This window comes from Falco cherrug, chromosome 1, assembly GCF_023634085.1.
Source record: "Falco cherrug isolate bFalChe1 chromosome 1, bFalChe1.pri, whole genome shotgun sequence".
Lineage (NCBI taxonomy): Eukaryota > Metazoa > Chordata > Aves > Falconiformes > Falconidae > Falco > Falco cherrug.
The window spans coordinates 87611664-87633334 of record NC_073697.1 but is presented as its reverse complement, the minus strand read 5'-3'; the positions used below and the strand labels follow the sequence as shown (position 1 = coordinate 87633334).

Here is a 21671-nt window from a genome sequence, read left to right as displayed (position 1 = left end):
CAAACACAAGAGGCACCTGGGGAGTCTGAAGGCATCTTCTGTGCTTTCTAGGCTGACAGCACAGAGTGGCCTTCCAACATTTCCACGTGGAAAAACACTATCTACCACAAGAGAGTTTATCTTGAGTGACCCTCTTGCCTTTCAAACAATGGTAAGTCAGGACCATTGTGAAGGTGAAAACTTGTTTCATAAGAACAGGCCATCGCTCAACCAGCTGAAGAGGGGAAAAAAACAAAAAAAGAACCCAGAGAAACAATTGGAAAGAAAAACTGGACACTTGAATGGAATAACTGCTAGTGTCTTTCCTCTGGCACTGACACCCTAACAAAGGGTGTGAGAGTTTTTTCCATTATGTTTTTACAAGATGAAAATGGGAAGAGAGCGCTGTTTGTTTATTCATTTGTCTTAGAACCCCACTAGCACAAAAAAAGTCACAGTAAACAGTTATCCAAGGCTCAGGTTCATCCCACTGGGATGCAAGAAATGCATGCTCCCTTGACAGCCTATGTGAGATCCAAACCAGCATGTGGAAGTGCTTGTTTCCCTCTATTGTCTGTTTAGAAAGTCTAAGGGAGAAGCACAATTCCAATTACGTCACCTTGGTATTGTCTGAAAGCTAGGTAGCCCTAATTGATCACTTGTAGATACTACTTAACACAAACGTGTACAAGGCCTTGGTACAACAAATCTCACTTAAAAAACCTGTCAGGCTTTGTGCAGATGTCCCATCTTAAGTGTCATAGTACAGGTAAAATAAACTAGATGCCCTACTGCTGCCAAACCATAGATTTTCTTCTGGTACAGCTCTCCTTAAATGGAGCTGAATCAAGGCGATCTCACCTTGGATAAAGGGGCAGCAGCTACCAGGAAGAGATCTCCACTGAGTAAAACATCTGTCAGCACTGTCGAAGAATCTTCTCAGATGATTCTTTGGAACTCTCTTCTCTGGATGGTTTCATTACCTGCACTGGAGCAGCTGAAATTGCACTGGAAAGAAACACTGGAGGTCCTCATGCATGCCCAGAGCTGAGCAGGAGGCTGGCAAGGGAAAAAAAACCAGTCACCACTTGAAGCTAAGACATAAGGAACATTTAGTGACTCACCCAGGATCACACAGATGTGGCTTATACCAAGAATTAGATCCACCAAGCCATTCAACACCTCTGGATTGTTCGTTGAGGATTAGAGTGCATTTAGGAGTCCATTTTAATATATAAATGTAGGATCTGGAGCTATGATGGAATGGTAAATTAAATACTGAGGAGTTTGTCACATCTCTGTTCAAAGCAGGCTAACATTTCATGTAAGGAATTACATGCTTCAGACAGTTGCAATCATCTTCTGCACAAATAATTTAAGCTTACTTCATCTGTTGTATTCTGATTTAAATTTTTATTGGAAAAATAAATACCTATGTCGGTCACCAAACCAAATAAAACAAACATATTGAGTAGGGTCTATTATAGACTAATATGGAAACAAATAATCTGCAAGTCTGGTTTTATTTATAAGCTTATTTGAGTTTTTACTCTAGGCTCATATTAATCGGTTTGTGGTTTCCACATCTGTACTGCTGATGCCCAGTGCAGACAGCATGCCAAGTCAGACCTGGGCATCCTCCAAGCTCTAAATGGAAAACATGTGCTTCAACTCTAGCTACCTCAAGACAAGCAGGGCAAGCAACCTACCAAGTAACCACAGCGGGTGCAGCAGGCAGAGGAAAACTCTAGGGAGCTTTCTGAGGTGCCTGCTTGCAAGCTTCTTGCCTCTGACTTGCTCCAGGGGCAGCCAGGCTGCCGCCTGTATTATATTTTCTCTCTCTGATGATCAAGAGATACCAATTCCCTTCACAGCCTCCTTTTTCCTCTAGCTGTAGCTACAAATTCCCAGACTGGACCAGTTAGATCACAGTGTCAGCTAGTAATACATATTCTAGAGGAAGATGGAAGAACTCCTGCAGATGACGGCAACACAGTATCAATTCTTTCCAGAACCCTTGATTATTTTTAATATTTCTAAAAAGCATTCTGAATGTTCACAAGAGTCATAAATATATATAAAAAAATGCCCATGTCCCTTGTCAAGCCAAAATAGATCCAGCTGTTCTGCGGTGCTGGTCTCTGATTGCGGAGAATCCCTGTATTAATGAAAGATGTATAAAGGGAATCCCAAACTAGAAATATGATCTCTGCTAAAGACTGTTCAAACCAACTATTAGAGAATATTTCAGGGAAGTACGTGAATACAATGCTGATTCTCAGTACAGCTGAGATCCAGTCCTGAGAACCCATCTCCATGAGGACATATATCTGTACTGCTTGCAGATGCTTTTCAGAGCAAGCTGCTTCCAGACAAGCTTTGCTTTGTGCTGGTACAACATCACCAGAGTTTTGTGCCAGTATAACTGCATCACTGCAAACCTATCACCTGGGGCCCAATAGAACCTTGGCACAGTATGAGTGACAGACCTGCTTCTTCCTTGTGTGCAGGAGGGAGACCAGTATGCAAGCTGTAGCAAAATAACATATATGACATTAATAAGAAAAATGGAAGCATTATTGCTGGCTAGAAATTTGGCAGAGGCAGTCAAATTTATTCCCTGTGTACCCTCTGATGGTCACCTGCCAGCCTCTGCCACCTGTAGCAATTATCTCTTTCCTGACAAGTTTGACAAAAGTGACATATAGCAGTGCCACAAAACATGTTTTTTTAAGTTACTATAGCATTGTCTCTGAGTGTTGTTCATATGGCAATGCCACAATTTGTTTTAAGAATTCAGAGCAGGGAAAGGAGGAATGTTGCGGGGGGGATAAAAAATTAGCACAACCTCAGTGCCCTAGCCATGTCAAGGGGAATCACTCCATCATCGATCATTCTCCTCCTCAGAGAAGTGCTTTGCCCAACATGACTGCTCCACTGGCTCCTAGGCAGAGGCAATTGTTATGAAACTGAGATGGCAAAGGAGCAGTGTCTGATAACAGAGAAGCACATCTGTCATCAGCACAGAAGGCAGTCATTCCTTGTGGCAGTGGCTAGAGAAAATAAGATGCAATTAACAATTAGCTTTGGTAAGAGAAGACAAAACCCTTAAAACAGTTTCTACTGCAGCAAATCAAGCCACAGACTTAGGAATTAATGGTTCAAAGTCTTGGTTCTTGCCTTCCTAGATACACCATAAGATGAAAGAGAGAGTGAATTTCTCCTGCCACTTCATTCTGGCTAGCTAAAACCTGCGGCTTAGCCATGGAAAAATGCCAACCTTACAACAGTTACAGGAAATGAGAATAGCTTTGCAGCATTTCCAAGCAAATTCAGCACACCTTCAGCTATGTATCTTAGGCATAAAATTCAGGCTTCTCACCCCAGAGAAGAAAATGGGAGCTTTTCAGAGGGTGTTGCACTGTCTTCTCTTCCCATAGTCCCCTCACAGCTCCCCCGTTTCTGAAGGTAGAATTAGATTCACTCAGAGCTCCTGGTCTGTCAAAGAGGCTTTGCTTTCATAGGTTTGACCTCCAAGCTGCATCTTCCTTCTCTCAAACTTCGTTAATGGTTCTGGAAAAACATGGTCATGCCAGTTAAACTGAAGGGTTTATTTACATTGCTTACTTCTAATCAACTCTTAAATACTGCTGTGAGTACAGCCCTGGCAACAACTGACCCAAGAAGCTGTGTCCTCAAGCAGTGAGTCTAAGCTACACTGTAGAAATAGGCATGATTCAGAAGACATAATTCCTAGAGGTAGGTCACATGCATATTGTCAAGTGCTGCCTCAGCAACGGATGGGATTTTTAGCTTAGAAATTACAGTAATTTAGATCTGTTGGACTTCACCTCCAGCAGACTAGATCCATGTAATTCAGATTAGCAATTCAGATGACTACATCTTCCACAAGCCAATACTTGAAAAAAAAGAAACAAAAGTGCTCCAAATTTTTTAACTAAGCATACAAAAAAAAGTGCTTGTATGATTATTTTTTGTAACTTCTAAGCATAAAAGAATATCTAACTACACTATCAGTGTTGCCCATTTGACAGATGCCGTTTAGGCACAGACTGGTCTGCATCAACAGCCATAGCTGCAGATTTTCCTAGAGCACCTATTACAAGACCCATCAGCATGCCTCTGGTGGGGCCACATATAGAGATGTGCAAGGATTATCATCAACTAACACATGAATAAAAGTACTGTTCCTGGTGCAAAGTCAGGTGTCTACTTCTCCCTAATACACCTTGGGTGTGGGTTAATTAGGACTCTCAAATGATGTTAAAGAACTATCTTGTTCTGTGGTTTCACAGTCTGCAGGTGCAGGAGACGAAACCCAGCACAGCCTACAGGCCTAGCTCAACGTCCTGTACAGTGTTGCCAGCCACTCTCCTCCCTCTTTCCCAATCACTTTGGTCTTTTGTGCCCTACAATGATTTCCCCTTCCATTCTCCAGCTTCTTTCTCTCCTTTGTCCATAGCACACTGCAAATTATTTGTGGTTACAATGATTAATTTCACAGCTCACACCTAATTTGACCCTAATAACTTTGCCTGCAAAGTGGCAAAAGGGACAATTCCTTGTTGATCCAGACAACTTATCACTCCATGAACACAATAAAAAGGCTGAGCTGGTTATCAACAGGGAGATGCCCATTAGTATTTTTACAGGCAGAATGTTGGGAGGTCCCTTATCAAGTGGGGGGAGAGAGCTGGCATGTACTCCAGGCACGCAGAGGGGAGGCAGACTGCTTTCAGCCTGCAAGGCCACACAATATGGGAAGTGGTCCCTTGAAAGAGGAGTGGGAAGAATGACAGATGGTTTGTGCCTGTGCATTTTTTTAGAGGACACCGGGTTCCTGCCATGGGAACAGCGTGGACAGTAAAGGCAGCGACTAGACGTGAAGAGTGACAAAGCAAGTCAGCCACGGACGGCCGTGGGAGGCCAGAGGAAATGCACCATTAGTCAAAGTTGGAGGAAAAATAAAATGCGATGACAACTGGGCCATTCACGTGCTTCCCCTTCAAGGACTGACCAGACCCTTCGCAACTCAAAATACTCAAGTATCAGCTTCTTTTTCTCTTCAGCCAGGCTAATGTGCACCGGCACAATCTGAGAAACTCCCTTGTCACTTATATTAATTCTTATCTTGTTGTTCTTGGCTACACTTCACTGAAGTACAGTGAGGGAGAGTGCTTCAATCAATAACGTAGATCCAAGTGAGCACCCCCCTCTGCTGTTCTTAGGCATCAACTCAATAGCTTGAAGCAAATGTTCACCCAACTTGTGAACTTGAGAAATACTAGGACTTCCAGAACTACAGCGTAAGACAATGAGGTGGCCTCACATGGATGTTTAAGCCCCGCACATGGACAATCTCATCACTCCAGGGCAGCTTTCTGCACTTTGAGAATTTACTACTTGAAACAAAATGCAACCTAAGAGCTCTCAGGAGCCACAGTGACAGAAAAGGCAGCCTTCCATTTCACAAACCTCGAGGCGCTGTTGTCACATATTGTATATCTGATGCATTTTGTCATTAAGGAAAGATGATGCCCTTCAGAAGTCCAACTGTAAACACTCACAAATGGTTGGTCTCTTATTCTTCAACAGGGACTATACCACAGTGAGGATGGGACTTATTTACAACTGCTTCCTTTGGAGCTATGGCATTTCCAGATTTGCAAAGTACAAGGGAGTTAAAGGAAGATGCAAACAGAAGATCCTGAAATGTTCTCTTAATGGACTCTTACCCCATCTGAAGGGAATTAACTTAATAACATTTTAATAGGGCTAAGCAGGGCTAAAAGTAGCTAAGTAAAATAGAATGAGCAACTCGCAAAAAAAGCAGAACAAGAAAAATGCGAGGAGCAAGGAAGAATAAAATTAAATCCCTAATTAAGGACAAGAACTGAAACTTCAAGGTATCCTGAATACATGTAGAATGAACCAGGCCAAAAAACAATGCAAGCAAGTCTGAAGTGTCAAGAGAATTCTCCTTATTTTTCCTGTTTGAAATTATGTCTAAGAAATAAACTCAATGAGGATTAAAGAGGCAAAAATCAAAAGCACTCTCATAATTTAATTACTTCCCAGTCTGCTGTAAATTAAATAAGTCCCCCCCAAAAAAATCCTTTGACAATCTGAGAGCCATTTCTTAAGTCTCCAAAGCAGCCTGTATTCTTTAAATTGCTTCCTGTTGTATGGTTAATAATGTCTGCTTTCTATGGTACAGGAATCATTCATCTAAGCTAGCCAAACTGAACAGTGCTATCTGAGTATGAACACCCTGCTGCCCAAACTACTGTGCCTAACAACATCTTCCCAGTTATTTAGGAGTCTCTTGCCAGCAGAACATAAGTTGACTCCATTTCTCTAAGGAAAATGCTTGCACTTCCTGATGTTTTCAGCTGTGTTTGTACAATTTGCCTTTGTGTGAAGTTGAAAATTAATGCACTTCCTTTTGATCCTTTGAGACACACACAAAAAGGAAGATTATCAAGATTAAATAAAAATGCCAAGGCTCAATCCTTTGTCCCTGTTGAACAAAGGTGTTTAAATAAAGATTGCTGTTCATCACTAATTGCGTTACAAACTAAGGTGTCATGTACAACAGCTCAACCTCCTGCATAAAGCTAAAAGCTGCTATGTAACTTGTTGCTCTGACAGACAATAGAATACTGGTTGGCTGCATTACAGTTTATTCATACATTAGTAAGAGATAAAAATAAAAAAAAAGCCTTCAGTTCTGTTTTGTTAGGAGTACACCATGGAATAATATATTTGGGGCTTGCCTCACAGGGAGCCTGCAAAGAAAGAAAGGTTTTATTTATTTCTTGATTTTTTTAAAAGCCTAAAAAGCTGTCTTTTTAAACTGTTTTCTTTCCTTGGTATTTTATCTTACTGGATTTGCATACTATTCTAATAGACAAAGACTGAACAGATATCTATAGACCTTTGTTTTAGATCTGAGTTATGTTACCACCTAGCTAATTTTAATTCCTCACACAGCTTTGGGAAAAAGAAGTCTCCTTGTGAAAGATTTAAGAAGGGATCTTGCTGTTTTGTTTTATGCCGAAACATGGAAGAACAAGCGTCGTTCCCATGTTGCTTTAAAGGGAAGAAGGATGGAAAAAACCCAACAGACTTCCAGGTCTTCGTATGATCTGAAGGAAAATAAGGGAGGAGGCACAGGAAAGGGTGAGTGTCTTTACAGTTCATCTTTCGTGGAGTATAAAGGGTTTCCTTAAATTATTATATTAGTATATTGGACATAGTCTACCACAAGCTACTGAGACTTTTACCTGGAAAAATTTCCCCCCACCCCCTCCTTGGAGATGCTGGTTCTGACAGGCTGCAACTCCCAGTACCTCTACCTAGCTAACAATGCAAAGCACCTTGTTCAAACAAGACTGGTCTCCATTTCACACTACCCCCCAGGGAACATCCACTTTTCTCTTCATACTATATCTTTCTGACTGATGCAATCAGATTCTGGAAACCTGCCTTATTAGTTTATATTCCAGCTTCTTACGAATGATGTTAATTTTCCATTGCAGGACCTGAAGATTTTAGATGTGCTAGATCTTGTCTGTAAGCCACAACAAAAAATGGCATGCACAGTACCATGTTTAGAAACGGACTTCAGTGAACAGTACTCCTTGCAAAGAACGTCTGGGGGTTACAAGACACTCTCCGAAGTCCAACAGTGCTCAAAACGAAGTATTTTACAGTTACACGATGAATAAATAAATGTCTTTTTTTGTTTATTCACATGAGATATTCTGCCTAATTTCTGCACCAGTTCACTATCCTACCTGTTTTCTTCCTAGATCAGTAGTTTTATTCTAAGCCTTTATACTGTGATGGTAAAAAAGTTCCATTATATTAATTAAAGATTAGACCACGTTCTTTTGTTTCCACAGCAAACAGGATCTTATTCATGTTCCAAACAGAACATCAGTAGTTGGAGTACTGTTTTCTTAAGGTGCATATAAGATTAAAGACTGAAATCAGATGCAGTGTTGCCAAAGCCTTTGTAATATGCGTGTTTTTCATGGCAAGATGATTGACAAGAATTGCAGGAAGGTGCTGAAGGGGATATTTCACCTGGCCCATCAAAACTCAATGTAGAGGATTAGAACTAAGAAGAGCTGACAATATTGACTTTGAGTGCCACAACAGAAACAAAATTAGCTCTTTGACATGCAGTGGACAGAAATACTCCATTTTTTAAAAATTAGTTAGAGTAATTACACCATATCTATTGCATGAAGCCTGGAAGAAGAAAAAAAAAAAAAAAGTCTGCTCTGCTGTTTCCTCTTTTCCCAGTTTGGCACTAGAATAAATGCATGCAAACCCAGTCTTTCTGCTGGAAGAACATCAGGAAAACTTTGTGCATAAAACTAAAAAACCTCTCTTAAAAGAGAGCACACATATCTGAAAGAATGAAAAAGTCAATGAATTTTATACAAGTTTACTTATTGCAAAACAAACTGTCTGCACTATGCTTATTAAAGGCATATTTCATTGCCTAATCATAGATGTCTATTGTACCTTTTATGTTTTGAATCATAATTGCAGTCTGTTCCCCAACTGTAATAACGAAAGACATTTTGGCATATGCTTATATTGATTTCCCTTTAACAAAGCACTTAAGACACATACTTGCATCCCAATGAAATAATGGTTAACATTAACTTTGAGTACATTGATTTCCCTGGGATTTAGACAAATGGCAATTTATACAGGCACAAAATTGCCTACTTCGTTGGATAGGCATGAGTCTCTGAAAAGAAGCCTTCAAACTTAAAAGTCTGTACAACGTGCAACTGTTTTGGTTAGAAATACATTGCACTATGGCATCTATGTTTTTATCAGAATAACTATGCTAGGGAAAAAAAAAAAAAAGTGTATCTGCTGTACTGAAATATCTTTTCCAGCTCCTGGTCTGGAACAATCTAAACTGCAGAAACATTTTCCAGTAGGTACAATGACATACAGTGCATGTATAAATGGGAAAAGGCAAAACTTAATTGTACACAATTCCTCAGAACTGAGAACAAGATATTATTAAGTATAATATAAATAATGCAGTATATTCAATTCCTAATTTATAAAGATTATCGTCTATATGCTGGTCTGCTATTCCTGTTTGCTTCAGGATTAAGTGGTATAAGAAAATAAGGAGAAAAAAATATATCAAGAACTATGCTTACCTCATCCCTTTTTTTAGCCGCTGTTCCTAGCTATCCTAATTAGTTAGAACCTGCAATGGAATATTCCAGGAAATTAAAACAGATTAAAAATGCCTTTAAATAAAGTCAATATTCCTTCTCAGCATCAAATCCAGGGAATATACTGAGGTAATATTAAACTAGTCTGTTTCAGCAGCTCAGCATCACCCAACTTAATGGAACTTTTCATCAAATTAAGTGGATTTAAAGAAATACAAGAAAATTGAGATGAATTTGAACAGTGTAGTCCCTTTATTTTCTGACAAATAAGTTTCTCAGTTTTCAAATACTTTGCTAATCATTTCCTAATTAATTTTCCAACATTTTTACCTAGCTGTACCCATAGCTACTATTGACTTTGCTGCAGTACATTTTTTTTCCACAACATGTTCTAGTTTAAAATACAAAGTGAACAGCTAATGTTGAATATTTTAGCCCTGTATAATATTCTGATTATTATTATCTGATTATGAAGGGAGTTTACTCTTCAAGAAGCATAATAACACACATGGACTGTGAAAATACTCGTTAGACCTCATTAGCTGGAATAAACAGGGGAGTATTTGAAACCATACTTACCAAGTCTAGAGGTTCTCTTAACTTACATTTAAAATAAGAAGGTCATCCAACCTGGAATAATCTCCATGGCTATTCTGTTTACACATCAGAGACAGAGAAGTATCAACATTTCCTTATTAAAAGTTCTGAGTCTGTCTACTTCTGCATTTCTTTAACACATACCTCAACCAAGAAAAACAGCGCTAAGATCAAAAAAGAAATCTTTTCTAAGCAGAAGTCATATGTACAAAATTAAACAGATACAATCAAACATTTACTAGGAAAAAAGTCTTTATTAATTCATTAATTCACAACACAATAAATATTAGGATCATACATATGAGGGACCCAGCAATGCTCAGACTTGTTTGCACCATGGTGTGGTTTGACAAACTAGCCCTCATCAGCTGGCATCCTGAGAAGAAGCCTGACTAAATATTTTTTATATTTTTACATTTTCACATATAATCAGCGTACATCAGTCATATCAGTTGACCTTAGTCAGGCTTTTAAAAACAATTCTTAAGGACCATCCCTGGGAAATCCTTCAGGAAAAAAAGCACAATCATTGTAGTTGTCGTATTCTGACATTAGCATTATACAGGTGTGAATGTATGTTCAATTTTACTTCAGGAGGCAACAATATTTTCCACTAAACAAGGAACAGAATTAGGCTGCTGTTCAAGATACAGGATCAATTTTCATGCAGTCCAGTCAGCAATTCTAAAACCAAAAGAGTTCTATTACTTCCGAGAATGACAACATACCTTACTTTCACACCCCTTACACACTGAGGACACGTTTCCTTGAGATCTCTTTACTTGTTGTCCTAACTCATGATTTTGAACTTTATGATGAATGAAATTAGCTCATCTTTCCATTGATTTGTCTGTAAGGGCAGACAACTCAGTCTGGTGGATACACTGGTAGGACAGAGAAGAGAAGCAATTTTCACGTGGCTAAACACCAGTGTTTTCATTTATGGGTACAAAAGGAACTATAATAGGTAATCACTAGGTTAAAAAAAAATTCTTGTATGCATACACATCACAGTTTAGTCAGATGTGGGATGATTCTCACAACAAAATCTCTGTAGATCGAGACACTCAGTATCTCAATGTTTTGAAATAGTAAGTAAAACATTACAAAAACCCCATAATTTACTACGAACTCTTATTTTTGTAAACAGCTGGGGGAATCTAGTAGGGTTTTTGGCTGTATCATACTTATAAGATGTTTATTAAAAGAAACAGGAACTTCTGAATGTGCAGGAATGCACACATTTATATACAGATATAACGTTTTCATATTTTTTTTCCTAAAGGCAGTTGCAATATTCAGGCAGTGTTTCAAGTAACACTTCCACTCAAAGTATTTAATTTCAACTACAGCTTATGAATGGGCATCAGCAGATCTGATAGGGAATGCCACTTGCAGTCAAACTGTATCACTCCTTCCTGTTTTATGGACCAAAAATACAGACCAAAATTGAAAACTTGTTAAAGAAAGCATTTAAGATTTCCTTTGTTGTTGTTTAAGTAAAAACAAATCTTTGAAAATGAAGTATTCCAATATCAATGAGATGTGATAAAAGTTATTACCTCATACTTAGACAAAAAGCGATCAGAAATTCCTTCTAATAGTTTCCCCAAGAGGTACAATTCTTGTGGTAAAAAAGATTTCACACTTGAAATAAATCAACCATTTGTCTGTGTTGCATGCTGCAGCAGTGAAATAACAATCAAATTAAAACCAGCAAAGACATATATAAATGGTCATCAGACTATTCTCCCATACTATGGAACCAGCAGGACAGCTATGAAAATATCAAGTTGCAGACACAAAACCACTGCTAAAAATTAACTGCAAAAAGGATACATTTTGTTTCGCCTCAAGTTGATCTCTTCTTTTCCTACATGTACTCACTATTCTACTGTAAAGGGTACAGTATGCAACTATGTTGACAACTCGGATTGATATTCAGTGGAGTTTGTGTTTGCCTTTGTCAGGTTACCTATTTAACAGGGTTCTGCAAAAGAGGACGGCATCACTGTCAGGTTTGTTTCTTTATTGCCACAAATTAGCCAGCATCTCCCCCTTCTGGACAGCAGGAATATAAGCAGAGATTTGCAACAGATTAAGGCTTTCTTACTCTGGCCAATATGAAAAAAAAATAATTGCAGATAATTATTTTCTATCTTTGTTCTGAGCAGGACCGTTTCTTTTCTAGATAGCTGTTTAATATAGTTCCCTTCAGTAATATGTTTTATTAAAGTCAGACCTAAATCCATTCAGATGTAGTATCCAGCTCATCAGTGAGAAAAATCTTAAAACCAAACCAACAAAATCTATCATTGTGTCAGCTAGATTTCCGCATTCTATAAAACACAAAATGCTGCATGAGTTGGATTATTAGTGGGTTTGATTCTACTTGTCAGCGTTGCTTAATATATGGTGAGCAAGCAGCAATTTGTGAGATGTGTCAATTTATTTTGAATTGAACTGAATTAAAAATGTCAAGAGTAGGCAGAGAAGTCACCATAAAATTCAGCTCTTTCTTTAGCACCTCTGAGCTCATTCATTCTTAGCCATCACTATGTTATGACCAAGCTGCCACTGATTAATCCATTGGGATTCATCCAGTAGCAGCACAGCTTCAGTAATAAATAATTTTCTATTAAATTCCTGTACACATTGTATCTTAAAGAAAAAAAAAATCAAAGATGACTGTTTAGCCATTGTTACACACTCTGGGAACTTGTTTCTACTAGTGAGTACAGTCTCAGTGTTCAAGATTAGAATCAGGTGATGAGCTATCCAAGCACTTAGGAGAAAGTATCATCAGCAAAACTCTTAAGGGAGGCCCTGTCCACTCCTAGCATCCGTGTGGGCATTATGTGAGATACTTCTGTTGGCAGTCAGTCATGCCAATGGAGAAACTCAAATGACAACTGTTTAATTTGTAGATGGCCTCAGATGTTGCTGGCTTCAGTTATCTCTATATAAACTGATTATTCTCTAGCTCCCAGCCAGAGAATTATAGGCATTTTGAAAGAGAGAGATTTGTTACAGCAGGACTGCATTGGTTTTAGAACTGTGATGGTGCAACCACAATTTCTTTGTCTGGCTGTGAGAAAAGCCATCTACAGGGAGAACAAGAACAAGATTCCTGGAACTTGAACCGTTAAAGCTGTTTCAGCTCTAAGTGCCCCTTTTCTTTACAAATACATTTTGTGCTTTTTTTCCTTCTTTCCAGGGATGGTATTTAACCTCAGCAGCCTGTGACTGTTGCATCCAAGCCAGAACGTTTTGTAATGTGCAGTTTGGTAATTTCTTCAGCACAGGTAGGGTGAATGCCAATTGTCTTCATTAGTTGAGGATACGTAGCACCACATCTACACCAAAAAAAAAAAAAAAAAAAAAGTCCTAAAACATCAAAGTAATTCTGTTCTTGTCCACTTTATCAGGTAGAGGCCTTGCATTTCTTCTCCTAACAATGCTGTCAATTTTTCTCAGGCACTTAAACAACATCATTTAAATGTCTAACTTCACAACACTGTTAGTTACGGAAGAATTGTCATAAGAGTCAACACAGAGATAATTAAGCAATTTACCCCAACTCACAACTGAGCCTATGGCAAAAACATATGACAAAACTGCAGCCTTCAGCTTTTCTTGTGCATACATGTGTTTCACTAACCTTGACTCCAGATGGAAAAACACACACATATTCAGAGGAAGAAAATCTTAATTAGGACTGCTGGAAAGGATCTACTGAAGGAAGCAATACCAGAATATTCTTCCATGATCTTAGAGAAAGTCTGGTGCTTACACTGAAATGATCAATGCTATAAGCAGGAGGAAAAAGTCTCTCATTTGAAAAAACAGAAAAACAAACCACCAAAACCCCCTTGAGTTAAAATTCCACTTGCTTAATTCCTTTAGTTGTTCAATAACATTCTTAGACTTGATGACTTTCCTTTGAGCTGCTATTCCTGGCAGGTCATGTTGTAAGAATAGCTGAAATGGCCCTGAATTCAAGACTTGTTTCAAGCTCTTTATGGAATAATGTTCTCTCCCTCTATAAAATACAGGGAAGAGAGCCATAGATGTCTCCTGGTGTCCCCACCTACATCCAAAAAATGCACCAAGCAAAAAGTCATTGCTGAGCAGAAGATGTTACTGGAGTACTAAGTGGGAAGGGAAGATGGAAAATCATCCTTTGGTGAGCCTGAAGTAAGACCTATTATTTGACAAAGGAGAGCAGCAGCTTTTACAGCGGGTGTTCCACATTGAAAGCTCTGGATTTGTGAAATACAATAGAAACCAATACAAGAATCTGACCTGCTGAATACCTCTCACTGTGGCTAAAGTTTTAATTTCCCTCAGGCAAGGCAGAAAAGCACTCCAGTTTCATGTGCTTCCTTTTCACTGGTTATTTTGGATAAAACTTCAAAACAATGACATCCTAAAAATGTAGTTCTAGAATCTATACCACTGGCAATTAATGGACTACAAACACATGTTGAAAACGTGTACTGAGGGTACACTGCAATCAGTGATTTCCAAGATATTCCTCACATGATACTTGCGGTCCCGCCTTCTTAATCCTTTCTGCTTTTCATTTATGCTAGTCACTCACAAATCTAAGACTAAAGCTGCAATAAAACGATGATGATAGGAAAATGAACTAACACTAAAACCGGGGGTGATTTCTTGTGTACCAGCCTACTTTCTTCAAAGACAAGTTAAGAACCGTAATTTAGTAATGTAAATACACGAATCAACATTTCTGAAGATGTGAATCAGCAATAAGAAGGGAAATGGAAAACCAACTAAGAAATAATTATAGCACACAAGAGGCATAGCAGGAATTCTCCATTTAACCAGAGAAGACCCAGAATTATTCCTTATTCCTTCCAAGGGAGGACTTCTATATAAATATTTGAAAAAAATCTTACACAAGATCAGACTACAAAGGTTCACCTACTTGGGTAAGTTATTGCAATGATCAGATAGCTCCAGACAAAAAGTACCTCCCCTCTCCCATCATCCTACAGAGGTTTCTTTCTTACTTTATCATATTATGGTTAGCTTATACCCCAGAAATATAAAAATTCATTGAAGTCCTTGCTAAGCTTTTGAGGAGCAATGGCTGTGCACATTTAAAGATGAGATTAGGAAAGGTAATGCTTGACAGGTGTAGAGAAAAGTTGTAATGAAAAGCACAAGTACACTTTTTAAATAGTTACTTGCAAAACTGTATGATTTCCTATCCTGTGCACAGAATGCAAAAGAAGCCACACTCTGAAAAAACCTAACATTACTAAAGTTAATGCAGCATTTCATTTTTTGCTTTAACTATATCAAGCCAACAATATATTTTCCTCACTTATTCCTTAACTATATCCAGTATTACAGTAACTAAATCCAGTACATCTTAATGAAGAACTGCAGTATTTTTAGTGGAAATATGTGCAATACTACATAAAAGTAACAAAAAGCATGGATTCTTTATAGTGTTGCCAAAACTAGGCAGCTATCTTTTATAATCTTACAATAACTTAAAAAGCAGGCTTTAGAAGCTAGAGACATTCTTTTGTACTTACTTGATTCCAAGAGCAAATCCTTGAATAACTTCGCCTGCATTTGGTCCAATGAAATGAAGGCCAAGTATTCGTTGGTCTCTCTCTCGTAAGCACACCATCTGAAAACAATACATTACATAGAGATCTTTTCTTAGAACATTTAAAGATAAGACATGAAGTGAACTGAATGAAACTGAAGCACCCCAAGACCCTAGTTCAGCTGTTTATTCCCAATATGCCAAGAACTTACGCACTTGCTTAAGTTTTACTGACTTCAATAAGGTCTTATGCTTGCCCTTAAGCACTTTCCTGAATCGAAGCTTCATTACTGGACTTCAAGGAACCACTGACAATGATAATTTTTGGTAAATAGGATACTTTGTTGTTTGTCAATTGTATGAAATCCTCAAAATACCTCCTGTAGCCTAGCAACCACACTGGTGTTATTTTGACACTGAATGGCCACCTTAGCAGTTCTCCAAGCCTGTGCAGTTATTCCCAGCAGTTAACCAGCTGTATTTCCAACAATGACTGCTACCAAGGATATTTTGTGGCTTTGTGATTCAGTCAGTAAACACAGCAGCATGTCGGGTGAGATACATTTACCACATCAGCCCCATAACCCGAAAAGGAGTCAAGCCTTAGAAGCAGCCAAAGATGAAGTTAATAAGTATCTGTGAGGGCCTGAGTCACTGCACACTTACCTTTTATTAGAGACCTTAATGAAAACTTTTTGGTTCTTTTAAGGACACCATCTTTATAATTATGAAAAGAAAGTCAGTCTCTCCCTTTGTCCTCCCATCAAGCATTAAATCATCACTAATCTAATAGGTTCTCCTATTCAGTAAAGGCTTGGATTCTTTCCTTAGGAATCCCAAGAACAGCAGCAATCCTGATGTGGTACTTAAAACTTTGGAGTTTCAAACTCTATTGCAAGAGGGTTTTTTCTTTAAAACCTCTCAATATTTAATGCTTTTTCATGTGTTTTGGGAGTTTAGTAAGGATTATATTCAATATCATGTAACAACTACTATGGTATTACTACTTTACCCTCAAATATTTACTTTCATTGACATAATTTAAAGGGAATAGCTACAAAGTAGCAGCATCATCCTAGTTGCACTGGTACTTGAGACAGAAATGCAAGCTACTAAGGCACGTAACACAAATCAGTTGTGACAAAATACAGTTAGAAAAACTGGTTGCAACTATTGACAAGGGATATTCCTTATACAACACAATAATAACAACCTTGATGGACCTACAGAGGTTGCTAATTTATTCAAAACAGATTGTTCCTTGATACCGAGGGGAAAAGAAAAATAAAAAAGAGAACTGTAATACGTTCTACAAACACTACACCTTATCTAAGGTCCTCTACTATGGGCAAGTGCATCAAAAACCTTTTCAACACTGAAGCAACTGGATTGCTCTAGGAGAAGACACATTTCAAGTCCAACACTTTGGTCTAAGCCAAGAGGGTTTTGTTTTCATGAGTAAGACTGAATAGTTACTCTAGTTTTGTAAGCCTTATGCTTCATCTTTTTGAAGGTAGCATACTTTACCCAAGAGACAGCAACTCAGATATTACATATAAGTAGTTAAAAACTTTGGTGCGGGAAGCAGAGATTAATCTTTATAGAATTTGGAATATTTCTTAGGACCTTAAGAGCAGTTCAAAGATGGTTTCAATCAGCAGAATGTCAGCTCTGAAAAATGCTAATATCTGTACAGCAATTTCAAGATGCAATGGGATATGTAATGAATAATAAACATTTGAAGTTACACTAGAGAAACAGGCTGTCACCAAGAAAATCTCTCATCCATCTTCAGAGGGTTTTTTGTCAAACAGTCTTCCTTAAAGCTGGCTGTACCATATCTCTTGTTTTAAGTTAAAAGCAAGTTAAAAAGCTCACAACACTCACTTTCATATAGCATTGATTTGCATCTCTTTCAGCCACTGTAAACTCTAAAGGTTTATAATATGCATGGTATACCTGGTAGAGAAAACAAAAACATTTTGCGTTAGAGTACTATTATGTCAAAACTTGCTATTTAGTATTATCATGATTACTATTAATACGTATTCATAATGTTGTAGAAAAAACCTGTTCATTGTTTTCAAGAACAATATAGAAAGCACCGTAAGAGTTTAACACAAGCCTTTCTTGATGAAGCATTTGATTTAAAAAAATCTGAAAAAAATCACACATAATCATGTTACTTAAACCAGTACACCTAATTAAAAATGTTTTGTTTATTTAAGCTTCTCCCTTGTTTACCAAAAATAATGAGATCCAAGAGGCTTTTCATATCTATAAAAATTTATACCACAAGACAACCCAAACTGCAATTTTTGCATTCTTAATAGTAAATGCCTATTTTTTCATTAATGATTTTGCCTGGGGCTCCAAGCTAAATCCATCAGATGAACTCACTCTCCAATACATACATAACATCAGCATCTTATGACACACACACACAATTGTCTGCCTTAATCAGATGAGAACAATTGTTTTACAGTAATTTATATCATTCTAGATGGCACTAGCATCCAGAAACCCAAGATAATAGTTCTGGGACAATTTCCGAAGTATAAACTATTTCAGAATCGTAAGAGACAAAACTAATAACTGACTGGACATGAAGTGAAATATTGCATTTTATATTTCCATAGCTTACCAAGTCATATGCTGACAGTCTTTTTGAAGAGTGAATAAAGGTAACACAACATACTTTTTCAAGGGTAACTTGTTTGATTTTGTCTTATTATAGAGTGATTGTGAATTTCTTCACCATGAGTGCCTTAATCTCATTCCTCATATCGGCAGGCTGAGTGTGAACATATGCCATAACAGATTTCTTCCTCAATATGCAATGCCCAGGCATATTATATCAAGACTTTTTAGCCACAAAGACACTTAGCAGCTTTTGTGACTCTTTCTGGGGACATCCTAAAACTTTAGACTAAAGAATATGAGCAGCAATTCTGATAATTAGAAGGAACGTAATCACTATATGGTGATGCTGCACACTATAACTTACTAAAATGGCAGCTAGTCTAAAACTGTCACACCCTATCAATAATTTTAAGCCCACTTGGTAACAGTTTCCATTGTGACCTGCTGCAACACGTTTGAAGTCCTGAGCTTTTCTGAAGACACCAACTCCCTAACTGCAAACATAGCAGTTTGGGGACCAAAAATTTTGCCTGACTCAACAGTGAAACTTCTGTCTTTTCATAGTGCAACTCTGACATTAACTATAAAATCAAAAATGTTTTCATACCTCAATATTACCTGATCCATAACATTGCACAGCTGCTTCTTCCGACAGTCCAACACAACCATATTCCAAGGGAGTGAAAACTGTAGTAGGTACCTGTTTGCGAGAAGACAGAAAGTGTTACTGTTGAACCATATGAAACAGCTGCATGGCAGATACAGGGTAGACTTTCGCATGACTGAGAAGTGTAACTCTGTCACACACATCTACTTTGGCTACTGTCAAAGATGGATTCCAGATGACAAAATGCAATTCCTTTTAAAATTCTTAAGGGGGGGGGGGGGGGGGGGGGGGGGGCTAGGGAAGGGGAAGAGTGTAAGATTTGGGTTTTATTATTGAAAAAAAAAACAACTCACATTGTCATAGTCCATCAGTTCTGAAGACTGGCCAAAAAGACGCTGAGCCAGCAGTTTTCCTGCAGCTATTGCTGTGGGTGTTAATTCAGGACGGCCCTAAGAAGAGAGCACAAAGCTTTGTTTTAACAGAGAGAAGTAGCATCCAAGGATATCTCCTGGGACAATGGTCAGAGGAAGGCCAAATCTTTGGAATTCCAGTCTAGTAGCCAGGGCTCCAAAGAGAAAAGTCAGTAATAATTTCTGTCTAAACATGCTTTTAAGTCTCTGAGTTTAGTATCTGTCTTAATGCAGGGGAACACATGCAATGAATGTGTCAAAACCTTATAGCACTCTTGAAAAGCAGAGGATATTCACATGCTAACCATTCATTTCCCCCTTTCTTTCCATAGTAAGCCATTAAGAAATTTTTTAATGGTCTTTTTAAAGCAGAAAAAGCCTAATACAAAGCAACAGTATTTTTATAACATCAGACCTTTTTAAAAAAAGTTGTCTGTCTCATTTTTACAGAACACAGGCACAAAACTTAGCTGTTTGTAGCACTATTACTGATTTCCTATGTTGGTCCTGGATCAGAGAATTGGAACACTATTTTGCTAGCACTGCAACCTGTAGGTTGAGTTGGTCCTAATCTCAGGCTCTGGTATTAGAGAGGGGCTTGAAAAGGATTGCTATTGGCAAATGCTAACTTCCTGCAAATGAGAAAAGGAATGATAGCAGGATATGATCAGGACATGTTCTAGTTCACGCCATGCATCCCGGGTACTTTTCATATCCAAACAGGACTATGCAGTGTGCCAGAACCCTAATTTTGAGTGCTGGCGCAATACCACTGGAGCATCAGAACCCCAGTGCTACTTTTAAGGGTGCTGGAAGGTTTTGCAAATTTAAGTGAGGCATTTTCAAAGGAATTTTTTGAAGTCTGAGGAAGAACAGTCCATGTAAGTTCATAAGATCTAACAAACTTCATAGATCTAGTAAAAGTATTATTTAAGAGTTCATTCAAGACATATCATCAAGATGCTTGTCTGAGATAAGGAGAGAGGTAACAAATCTAGAAGGAATGTGGAGACACAAGAAACCTGTAACTGAGAAACACCTTTGAGGGACAACACAGAATCTTTTATAAAATGTGTGAAGTTCTAATTCATACAGGTCCTATCCAGATACAACACTTGTCACACTCCTGCAGAGCCCCACTTAGAGGCAGCCATCCAATAAGCCCTTAAAAACAGTTTTCAGCAGCAAATAAAATAAGGAATCCTCACCACACACATTCAAACAAATGAAACTTTTTTTCATTATCCTAAGGGTTTTTAGCATTTCCTGGAATCCATTCCTTTTTCCCAGCTTATCTTTTCTATATGTTGCTAGATAGATTCTGTACATGGTAACAGCCACCATTTACTTCAGTACACATACCATATCAATTATGTGCACATTAATATGCATTTATGCTTTTATCTGTACTAATAACCACTTAAGTTAAAATTTCCATTGCAAAAAAATCAAAACTGAAACATTATGTTTCACCTGATAACAGAATCTACAATTCTAATTGTTGATGAATACTAACCTATTTTTCACCAGAGTTCATGACAAATCACAAAACTGCAAGTCTATCCCTTTTCCCCCACTAAGATCCATCAAGTCACGGTTTTTCAAATCCAGCATTTTGACTTTCAAGTCTGTAAATGTCATTTACCAGATTAAATTTGCCATTTGTTTTTTCTTATACACATTTGCCTGAAACGTGGCTGTCAATCATTTCTGCTGCAGGAAATACAGATGTTGTTTTGGCATTCCAGAAATGAATAGAAGATTGGAACGAGAGATAAAATTGTGAAAGCACTGCCATGCATTCCATAAAACCCAACTAATTACTAAAACATCCATGCAGATAAAGCACAATTTCTCATAAACAATGACTTAAAGACCTTCCTTGGTAAATATTTGAAATGAACATTCACTTTGCAGTCATGTGTAGAACTACTCAGCTGATTATTATGGATACGAATTGTTCATAAGAATCCTCCAATGTATTATACATTTAAACGAGATAGCTCCTAAGAGAGTTTAAAAAGCTTTGAAGTAATAACACAACTCTTTTTGGTCTCACTTCTATTCAAAGCAACATACTGTACATTCCACCTTCTCTACAAATCTTTGTTATAACACCCTTTGAAATATGACAGATGTATAGTGGCACGATCACATGATAAACCTCCTTCTGAGAGAACTTCTTTATAGTGTGTGCCATGCTTTTCAACGTGGATACCACTGCAGGAAGAATTTTAACAGAGTTTGCACCAGTGTGTGTGTGTGGGGGATCAAACTAAAACTCCAGCTTGATCTTCCTCATCCTGATTACAGAAGATGAAAAAGCCTAAATGAAATTTCACCTGTTTTTGAAAACAGTATTTTGCCAAACCTTGAAAAACTTTTACTTGAGGGCAGACAAACAGACTGACCTCCAGAAAGTTTATTTCCCCACCTTTTCTCCAAATGAACAGCTTGGATAACATTAGGATTCTGTTTGCCATACAAGGGTGCAACAAGACACTCACGCACACATAGTTTCCCATTTGTGCCAGCTGGGTACGACTCCCAAATGAAAAGTTATTCTGAGCATATCAGGAAACCTGCCATTCCCCACTCTCATTCCCCTT

General features: G+C 38.0%; 1 protein-coding gene across 4 annotated transcripts in view; it reads right to left on the bottom strand.

The window, feature by feature from the left end:
* Window positions 1-21671, bottom strand: part of TXNRD2 (thioredoxin reductase 2) — a 94452-nt gene that overhangs the window by 48077 nt on the left and 24704 nt on the right. For 2 of the 4 annotated variants that reach the window (XM_055703984.1, XM_055703999.1), the window contains 5 exons: window positions 19006-19101; window positions 18653-18745; window positions 17290-17361; window positions 15386-15483; window positions 10050-13171 (listed from right to left, as the gene is read on the bottom strand). In XM_055703984.1, coding sequence (XP_055559959.1) covers window positions 13048-13171; window positions 15386-15483; window positions 17290-17361; window positions 18653-18745; window positions 19006-19101 — 483 coding nt within the window. In that variant the 3' untranslated portion in view covers window positions 10050-13047. Of the gene's footprint in view, window positions 1-840; window positions 1039-3361; window positions 3553-9200; window positions 9251-10049; window positions 13172-15385; window positions 15484-17289; window positions 17362-18652; window positions 18746-19005; window positions 19102-21671 lie in introns of those variants that run through there. The other 2 variants (XM_055703991.1, XM_055704005.1) reach the window with 2 other exon arrangements.